General features: G+C 37.7%; 1 protein-coding gene across 1 annotated transcript; it reads left to right on the top strand.

Annotated features, from left to right (window-relative positions):
* Positions 1-909: 909 nt before the first annotated feature.
* On the top strand, positions 910-1,941 carry LOC132611859 (uncharacterized). The gene is made up of 3 exons (XM_060326223.1): positions 910-975; positions 1,315-1,615; positions 1,697-1,941. The coding sequence occupies exons 1-3, from the start codon at positions 910-912 to the stop codon at positions 1,939-1,941; spliced, it is 612 nt and encodes a 203-aa protein (XP_060182206.1).
* The last annotated feature ends 9,175 nt before the right edge of the window (positions 1,942-11,116 follow it).

The raw sequence follows: 11,116 nt of genomic DNA, 5'->3' as shown, positions 1-11,116 counted from the left end.
CAAGTAGATCTAGCTGTAGCTGTAACTAGCAAGGCCAACTTGAATGGCTAACAGACACTTTTTTATGTTTTGGCAGCTGTGTAGGTATTTTCATTTCAGATTAAGAGCCTATTTGGATGGGCTTATTTTAAGCAGTTTATAAGCTGCAAACAGCTTATAAGCTAAAAAAAAAAAAAAAATTAGGTAGCCCAACTAATTTTTTTTTGGCTTATAAGCTTTTGATAAGCTAAGTCAAATGGGCCCAATTATTTTTTTGAGCTTATTTTAAGCACAAAATAACTTTAAGCTGGTCAGCCAAACACTCAAAAAAGCTTAAAACAGCTTATAAGTCAATCCAAATGGGCTCTAAGTATAGGAAATATCTTGACTTGAAATAGAAATACTAAAAGTGGCTATTCTTGGTGCGAAAGGGTAGTTTAAGAACAAAAACATGACATTGTTATAAATACACCGTATTGTGGATGTCCATTCAAATATACAACTGGATAAGCGTACAATTAAGCAGACAACTTGCAAGTAGCTCAAGCAGACAACTTGCAAGTAGCTCAAGCAGATAACTTGCAAGTAGCTTAAGCAGCCAGCTTGCCAACAGCTTCCTGAAAAGCCTTGCAGCAGCTTCCTCAGACTTGCAATCAAGCAGACAACTTGTCAGCAGCTTTTGAAAAGCCTCGCAGCAGCTTCCTGAAAATCCTCACAACAACTTCTTTTCCTCTATAAATAGGAAGTTAATTCAATTCATTTGTATATCAGTTCAAAGTTGAATAATATATTAGTCTCTCTCTATATACTTGTCTCTGGTGTATTTACTTTATGGTCTTTATATTATAGTACGTTATCAGCATAAGACTCTACCATCTCGAGCAAATACTTTAAAAGCTTCGAAGGTATAGTCTTTCTCTTTCTTAATTAATGGCAAATCTTTCTAAACGTGAATTTGTTGCCCTGGATATATCGGGCAAAAGCTACCTGTCATGGGTACTTGATGCTGAAATTCATCTTGATGCGATGGGCTGACAGACACTATCCAAAATAAAAAATCAAGCATCAAATCAAGAATGTGCCAAGGCAATGATATTTCTCCGCCATCACCTTGATGAGGGCTTGAAATTGGAATATCTCACTATTAAAGATCCTCTTATGCTGTGGAATAATTTAAAAGATAGATATGACCACCTAAAGATTTTAAAAGATAGATATGACCACATGAAGATGGTCATTCTTCCACAAGCACGTTTTGATTGGATCCATTTGAGGGTACAAGATTTTAAATCTTTCTGTGAGTATAATTCCTCAATGTTTATAATTATATCTCAGCTGAAATTATGTGATGAAAATATCACTGATAATATGCTGGAGAAAACTTTCACCACTTTCCATGTCTTGAATGTGCTCCTGCAGCAATATCGAGAGATGGGGTTTAAAAAGTATTCTGTACTAATTTCGCATCTTCTTGTAGCCGAACAAAATAATGGGTTACTAATGAAACATCATGAAAGTCGACCTACTGGTTCTAGTCCATTCCCAGAAGTGAATGAGACTAACTTTCACCAAGCTAAGCGTGGAAAAGGTCGTGGTCCCAATCCTCGTCGTGGCCCTAGCAGTGGTCATGACCGTGGTTGAGTGAAAAGCTATAATCATAATGATCGCCTTGCACCAAACATATCCCTTCAAAAGAATGATGAAAATCATAAAGCAGTGCAAAGGAGAAACCCAGAAGATAAATGCCACAGATGTGGTGCTAAAGGGCATTGGGCACGTGCTTGTCATATGCCAAGGCACTTGGTTGAGCTTTATCAAGCCTCCCTAAAAAGGGCAGAAAAGAATGCTAAAGCAAATTTTATTTCTGAAGATAATGATGACTTCATGCATTTGGATGTAGCTGATTACTTTGCACTCCCAGAAATAGATCATGTAATAAGAGATGGATCTGTAGAAACTTAAATGTTTTAATTCATGTTGTTTGTATTATCTAGTATAATCATGTTAATACTTAAAGTTAGGTCATGTTTTGTTTTAGCAATCTGGTTTGTACGGTTGTCATGACCCAAACTAAAGGGGCCATGAAGGGCACCCCGGCCCTACCTACCGAGCACCACTGAACATGCTTTCCTACCATGACCATAGACAAGAATGGATCTCGAGGCTCACTAGGTGTAAATCTGCTAAATCATATAGGAAATATGCTGAAAAGGAATGAGCCCAAGAAGATATACGAGACAACTATGCTAGACAACTATACAAGCCAACTAGGCCGTCATGAAAAACTATACATCAAAATATAGACCGAAGGGGCTATGCTAAGCCTAACCAAAACCATGACTGTCTACAAGCCTCTATTGGCGTATCCAACATAAAGAGATAGGGACAAGGCCCCGACATACCCATATGTACACAAAAGAATAACATACCAAAAGTACAACGGCAACTCTAGAACAAGAGGAGTGCTCCAATGTCAATTGAACGGCAACCTACGGGGGCAGATCACCAAGCTATCTATCTGCACTTGCAGGCATGAAGCGCGGCGCCCTCAGAGAGGGACGTCAATACGGACAAAGTCCTGAGTATGTAAGGCATGAAAGTAACATTAAAGAGACATAAGAAAACATAGGATGAAATAAATGCAACCTGAATGTCTGAACTGCCTCTATGGCCTAATGATGTACATAAACACTGTGCATGAATGCATGAGGTCATATATATATATATATATGCGTATATAATGCCTATCAAGCCTCTGTGGGCATCCCATCGTATCATATCGGTCTATGTGGGCATAATCATCATCATCGTTATCCTCATATCACCAGTTGATCAGGTGGTAGTGCATATATAACGTCGTCACCTTTCCCATACCCTATGCATATATATAATACATAATATATGCGTATATAAGGCCTGAGGTTTCGCAGGTCTGTACATGCATATATAAATTAAATGAAATGCATAAACATGATATGAGATAAATTAAATGAAATGCATAAACATGATATGAGTACATTCTGAATCTGTCGGAGTGACGTAAGGTCGGTATACCTCCGAACATCATTATGGATAGCATTTTCATCAACGAGTAACTCTTGAGACCATACTGGATCTAAAGCAAGACTTTCTGAAGACAACATTATAGAACATGAATCAAAATGGATAATCCCTAGCTTCTAAGAATAGAATCATGATGGATTAACATTACGTGTACATCTTGTTCGTAAGGATCATGCCAAAAAGAAGGAAAGTTAACCTTAGCATCGTCCAAGTAACCCAACAACAAGCTTATCACCTCTAGAGCGCAAATCCTATAACAAAGGAATACATATACAACTTAGATGGCGCTAGTATATCACGTCTATCAATGATAACTCGATTCAAAAGTGAAACGGGCAGCATTTCCCTTATTCCTTAATCATTACCACAGAGTCCACAACCCACAATTAACACAACAACCTCATATGATCTTCTTTAAACTCATATCCCCAACATTTAAAAATATACAATTGAGCAGCCCCATATACAACTGGATACAATACTTTCCTTCTTCCAAACACACCAAGTTTAACAACCCCAACGCATTGTCAACATTAACCATTATCTTTCATAAAAAGATTTTACTCAAAACACACTAAAAATCATAGCTCAAGTTAGGTTACAACTCAAAATAACATCAAATTTATGTTTGAACCTTTCCTCCAATTTCTTTCCCTCAAATCTTAGTATAACTATCATATAAACTCTTAATCATGGAAATAAGATGAAATCTTACCTCAAAAACTCAAGAACACTTCAATTCCAAAACCAGTTCACTTTGAAATATCCTTCAAATCTTCTACAAGAAGAAGAGACAAGTTTCAACAATACTTTGAGAACCCTGGGCACTCAATTCTCACTTTGATCTTTGGTTTTCACTTGGAAGAGTGATTGAGTATGTTGAAGGAGATTTCTAGAGCTTTCATGAGCTTGGGTTTATGTTAAAGTGACATACAAATGAAATGGTATCGTGATATCTAAAATCAGAAAAATTCCATCGCCTTAGGAAATACGGTCCGTAATACTGGTCGTCTAAAATTTTATGGCCAACTCACTAGCCATATAATTTTATACAGATAGTATAGTGGTCCGTATTTTCCAACCCAAATATCTGCCTTCTCTGGTAAATTTTTAGATCCTTAAATATGGACAGTATTTCAAGATACGGTCTGTATCTCAGAAATTCGGTCTGTATAAAGCAATTCCAGAATCAAGCTTTGTCGAAAAGTATTTTCTTCAATTCTTTTATTCTCAAATCCTTCCCTTACTTACCAAACATGAATTTAAACCTTTATAAACATAAGATAAGCATGCCCAACCTCGTATAACATTGGAGACAGCCCCGGTGTCCAAGACTAGGGTCATTAACATATGACGAATCTCAACGTATAAAACTATGAGGTGTAATATCCTTCCCCCCCTTAAAAACATTCGTCCTCAAATGTTAGACTCTCAGGAATTTCTAGAAATTTTGGTAGATTTTCCCCTGTAACTGTACCACTACCAACCTATCACATAGCAACCCAAACTATACAATGCCATACAGGGCCAGAACAATCAATAACAATAATGGCGCCGCACGACTAATAAAATTAGCTGATAAATAATACATACCTGAAGACGATTGTGCTGTAGTTTGTATCTGCTCTGAAGCCGGAAACAAATGAGGATATCTAGACTTCATATCTTCCTTGGCTTCCCAAGTCATCTTCTCAACATTCTCATTTCTCCAAAGTACCTTCACTGATGCCACATCTTTGGTCATCAAACTACGAACTTGTCGATCCAAGATAGCAATAGGGACTTCCTCATATGATAACTTCTCTGTAATCTGAATATAATCAATAGGTACGACTTTGAAAGGATCTCTAATACACTTATAAAGCATAGATACATGGAAAATCGGATGTACAGACTCCAGGTGTAAGGAAGATCTAACTCATAGGCCACGTGGCCCACCTTTCGCATAATCCTGTAAGCTTCAATCTATCTAAGGTTAAGTTTTCCCTTCTTACCAAATCTCATAACACCTTTAATTGGCGATACCATTAGGAATACCCAGTTGTCTATTTGAAACTCCAAATCTCGTCGTCGATTATCAGCATAAGACTTCTTACGACTCTGAGCAGCCAATAGCCTTTTCTAAATAAGCTTGACTTTATCAACTGGCTGCTGGATCAGCTCTGGTCCTATAAGATTAGATTCCCCAACCTCAAACCATCTGATTGGTACAGCCACAACGATTGTATTGCCGCTATAGCGTAATAACTGCCATAGCGGTAAGAGCACATGGCCACACAGCCACCATAGCAGCATCTTAGCAACCCTAGCAGTACCGCTGTAGCGGTAAAATTACTACTGGGGCGGTATCGCACAGTGAATTTCCCTATTTAAAGAATCATTTCGGGAATTGTCCCATTTTTTCATAACCCTAAATCCCAACTGCCCAGTTTGGTGGGAAAGCCTAAAAATGAGATTTTTAGTCCTAATAAATCCTTCTAACACCCTCCAACCCTCCTTCCACCTAAAAATTACTCCTAAACATATTCACCTCCAGAATCATCAAGTGGGTGTTGTAAGTAATCTAGAGTTGGAGGAGTGATCGGGTGGCAACATTTTCCCCTAAATTCTCTCTAAGCCATCTCCCATGTTCTTCACCTAAAATAAGCTAGTAACCTAGATCCCTACACTCCCTTCCCCTTTAAAATGAATTCTAGCCTGGATCTTGGAAATGGGTTCTTCCCAATATAAGCTTGAGAATGGATAAATCACTTAACATTGTTATAGAGGGAAGCTAGAAGTGGGTTAAGACCCCCACACCTCCTTATTAATCCTAATCCCTTATGAGGGATTCCAATAGAAATTGTTAATCTTGGGCAACATGGTTGTCTCCAAACTATTTTGTGCGGATTACGATGTGGCGATCGATTGAAAGAATCAATGGATGTTCGTGGCACCCGCTCGACCATGAGGTAGGTTATGGCTTTCCTTTTGGTAGACTCTGGTTAGTTTCATATATTCGTGTATTAGAAGAAACGGAGAATGCATGACTAGGAGATGGAGATTTGGGAGGGAACTATAGGACGGTATTAATATGTGATTTGTGTGTTTAGGCTTGTGGCATGTAGACTCCTTAGGTTGCTTGATTGGTTTCTTGATTATGGATGGATTTATGTGACTTGGGAGGTAGTGAATGGTACGTAATTGTTTATGCCTTACAATAGGAACTCCGTAAAATGTGGTTAATTGTATTATATCATTAATGACGAACCTAGTTCATAAATGGAAGGGTAAAATATGTACCGATTGATTGTCATGTTGTGTTGTTGGGGCTAGCCACCTCGTTATGTATGAATTAACTGTTCTATTGTGTCGACTTGACACCATGAGTAATTGATAGATATTGGATTCTGTTTATCATCTCGATTTTGATATAGTTGGCATACCCATTGTTGGAAATTGTGCGTGATTATATAGTTGGCGTACCCACCATAGTACTTGTGATTCGGTTATATTATCAGTATGCCCATTGTTGGTTGTTGTGATTCAGATAAACTGTTGGCATACCCATTGTTGATATTCGTGATATTGAGCATGATTATTGATGTGAATCCTGCATTGCACGCACTTTCATTTTCATGATGCATTGTTGAGATATTAATGATATTTGATGAAATACTTGATGAGCTAGGCTCAGTTTTACTTGAGTGACGTGAGATGGCTGATGTCTGATGTTCATCTCGGAATCGTTGATTGAATGGAAGTGATATTGATAAAACTCTTTTACTTGAGTGACGTGAGGATTTATGTATTGGGAAATGGCACCAGTGACATTTGACTCGTAGTTATTAGCAAGTAGTTTTGTTCTAAGGATATTAATGCTATGACGTGCGGTAGAAAGACGTATGACTTGAATTAGTGATTGTTATGGTTGTTTGTGAATTCTTTTACCAATATGTGTTACTAACCATTGTCGGCCTATGATACTTACTCAGTACGCGTGGTTTGTACTGATACAGCACTTGCTACACTCTCTTTTTGGGTGTAGATTGTTTCAGGTATATGATTCAATACGAGGCGAAAATGTGTGGAGCCTATCTGGAAGGCCTCCTCCCACTTCATTCCGGGATGGAGGTTGAGTCTTAGAATGTAGTAGAATTTTGAAGTCCTTAGTCGCTCTTGTACTAGTCTAGACCAGGTCATGGGAGTTTGTATCGAGTCTATGATCATGTATTGTTGTAATCATATAAACATTTGAGTTTATCGAATATATTATGGAATTCCGCTGTATTTCTAATTATCCAATGCTTTAAATGATTTGTTGCTTAATTGATGTGTTATTAAATGAGAGGGTTCGCCTACCAAGGTGGGAAGGGTAGGTGCCCGCACGGTCCCAAATTGGGTCGTGATACTTTGTAAGCCTATCAACAATCACCCCATATCGAATCAAACTTACGCTGAGAATGGGGTAAGCCTGTAATGAAATTCATATTGATCGCCTCCCATTTCCAAGTTGGAGTCTCTATATTCTGTAACAGCTCACTGGGCTTCTGGTGCTCAACCTTAACCTACTGACAATTAGGACACTGAGCTACAAATTTAGCTATATCCTTTTACATCCCATCCCACTAGTAAACTTCATTAATATCATGCTATATTTTCGTCGTCCTTGTATGAATAGAGTAACGAGAATGATGAGCTTCTCCCATAATCTGTCGGCGTAGCCCTGCAACATCTAGAACACACAATCTACCTCGATATCTGAGGACCCCGTCTCCAGTAATCTCAAATGGAGACTTCTCCTTCTGTGGAGCAGTATCTCTATAATGGACTAACATGGGGTCCTCGTACTGGCACTCCTTAACCTCGGCAATTAACGATGAAGTCGTTGAATCCTGAATGGTAACTCTTGTGCCTTGAGTCTAATAATTATGGCTAGATAACTAGTGAAGCTCATAGGCTAATCCCCGTTTCTCTGGCTGCAAATAAGATAGGCCACCCATGGAGCTGCGGCTAAGGGCATCAGCCACTACATTTGCCTTCCCTGGGTGGTACAGAATGTCGACATCATAATCTTTCAATAGCTCTAACCATCACCTCTGGCGCAAATTCAACTGCTTCTTCTTGAAAATATACTGAAGACTCTTATGATCTGTATATATATATATATATATATATATATATATATATATATATATATATATATATATATATATATATCAACATTAACACTATATAAATAATGCCTCCACATTTTTAGCGCATGAATCACTGCGGCTAACTCTAGATCATGGGTCGGGTAATTCTTCTCGTGCTTCCTCAACTGCCTTGAGGCATAGGCGCTAACCTTACCGTGTTACGTCAACACACAACTCAGTCCGATGCCCGAAGCGTCACAATAAATAACATTGCCCTCAGATCTTTCTGGAAGTGTCAGAACTGGTGTCGAAATCAATTTATCCTTCAATGCTTGGAAACTTCGCTCACAAGCGTCTGTCCACTGAAACTTAGTTGCCTTCTGAGTCAACTTTTTTAGTGGCGTTGAAAGAGAAGAGAAACCCTCTACAAACCTCCTGTAATAACCAGCCAAACCCAGAAAACTATGAACCTCTGTCGGTGTTCGTGGGTCTAGGCCAATTCTTTACAGCTTCTATTTTCTGTGTATCAACCCTGATTCCTTCTTCTGATATAATTTGCCCCAAGAAAGCCACAGAGTTCAACCAAAACTAACATTTAGATAACCTTGCATACAACTTCCAATCCTGAAGAACTCTGAGTACCGCACGCAAATAATCGGCATGTTCAGCCTTTGATCGAGAGTAGACTAGAATATCGTCAATGAATACACTCACAAACTGATCCAAGAAAGGTCTAAATACATCAAATCCATAAATACTGCTGGTGCGTTAGTCAAGCCGAATGACATCACACGAAACTTGAAGTGGCCATATCTGGTTCTGAAAGCTGTCTTCGGAATGTCCTTCTCTTTGACCCTAAGTTGATGGTACCCTGACCTTAGATCTATCTTCGAAAAACATCTGCCACCTTGTAAATGGTCAAATAAATCATCAATCCTCGGAAGCGGGTACTTATTCTTTATTGTGACTTTATTCAGCTGCTTGTAGTCAACACAGGCGCTACCCACGGCGATGTACTAGGCCTGATAAAGCCTTTCTCGAGCAAGTCGTTCAACTGCTCCTTCAACTTCTTCAACTCAGCAGATGTCATCCTATAAGGAGGAATGGATATCAGTTTAGTATCTGGTAAAACATCGACAACGAAGTCAATTTCCCGTTCTAGCGAAAGACCTGGAAGCTCGTCTGGAAATACCTCTGGGAACTTATGAACCACTGGAACAGACTGAAGAACCTCTGCTTTTACATTTCGAACTCGAACTATATGATAAATACAACCTTTTGCGATCATCTTCTTGGCCTTGAGATAGGAAATAAACCTACCTCTCGACTGTTGACACTCAATTTCGGCCCTCCACATTTTAATTAACTAGTCAAGTTTCTTGAATTTCGAACACGGTAAAATACATATTCATAAAAGTAAAAAAATATTTTTTAAACTATTTTGGTGACATTTTGCCATTTCATTTGGAAAAATATCACAACATATATTTATATAGATTTTACAACCAGTTTTAAGTATTAAATATGATTAAAATAAACATCTAATTTATTACTTATTTATATTTGTCAAATTAAAAGTCATTTACGACTTAATTATTATAATTAGTTTGTCAAATAAGTATTTTACTTTGTTAAAGTCAAGAAGCTTAATTGATTGATTGAATCATCAATTTGTCTCAATTTTAAAGATTGGATCGATTTAGAAGAATTTATTTTAAGGAAAATGGCTAGGATTTAAATCATAAATGAATCTTCTCTCACAATACCCATTTTCTATCATTTTTATAGGGGGCAACTACATAAATGACAAAGTTCTGGGCTTAACTCAAGCCACATAACAAATGTTTCAATATTTACATTTAGTAGCAACTACCAAGCTGCCAAACAGTTGTATACGTTTTTTTCACTGTATTCATTTTTTATTTTCGCTGTATTCATGAATACAACAATTTTTTCCCCTATTTTTTCACTGTATTCATGAAAATGACTCTCTGTATTCACAAATTGGCTTGCTGTATTAATAAATACAGCGAGTAAAAAATAATACATAAAAACATATATTCACCAAAAATTAACAAACACCATATTTTTCGGTATGTATACAACAAACACAAGTGTATACAATATAGATACACCAAAAAAATTAACAAAAACTGACGAAAAATACCGTATACAACATATGTACACCAAAAAAATAATGAATACACTCAGAAATTGAATACAAAAAATAAATTTGATTGTATTCATTTGTATACAGGCGTAACTTCACTCTATTCATTTGTATACAAAAAGATTTCTTCGAAAAACGCAAAAAATATTGTATACAGTGTATGTATACACAGATCTGAAAAATAAAACATCTAAAAAATATGTATACAGTGTACGTATACACAGATCTAGAAAAAAAATCCGGTCAAAAATTTCGATCAGATCTGTGTACACCTTCTTCTCCTTCACCTTCTTTTCTCCGTCATCATCACCGTCACCTTCAGATCTCACTGGAAAAGCACTGTATGCACTGCTCAGATCCGTCGTAGATCTGAGCTTTTTTTTCTTTTTGCTTCCAACAATGCTCAGATCCGTCGGTATTGGCTCTTTTCCGGCGTATTAAACGCTGAAACAGAGCCCTTGTATCTCACTATGGCCATCCCATAAGAGCTGTAGAGGCGCAAGTTAATTTCCATATTTTCAAGCCATTGCAGATAATCCATCAAATTTGGATCAGTGGGTTATCTCCAATTACAAGGATTAGAAGTTGATTAAGAACCTAAACCGTAAATTATGCTCTCAATGTAATTGCTTAAATAGGCAGAAAGACATAGCCATACTGTTTTGTAGTAAATTAGAGGTAATAGAGATTATACGAGTAAACGCAACGCTTGTTTGATTTCACCGGAGCTCCGGCGGTCGGTGGTGGCCGGCGGCGGAGCAGTGGGGAGAAGATGGGGGAGAGAGAT

Source organism: Lycium barbarum, chromosome 9 (assembly GCF_019175385.1).
Source record: "Lycium barbarum isolate Lr01 chromosome 9, ASM1917538v2, whole genome shotgun sequence".
In the NCBI taxonomy this organism is placed as follows: Eukaryota; Viridiplantae; Streptophyta; class Magnoliopsida; order Solanales; family Solanaceae; genus Lycium; species Lycium barbarum.
Note: the sequence above shows the minus strand (reverse complement) of the source record. Positions and strands in the feature narration are given on the sequence as shown.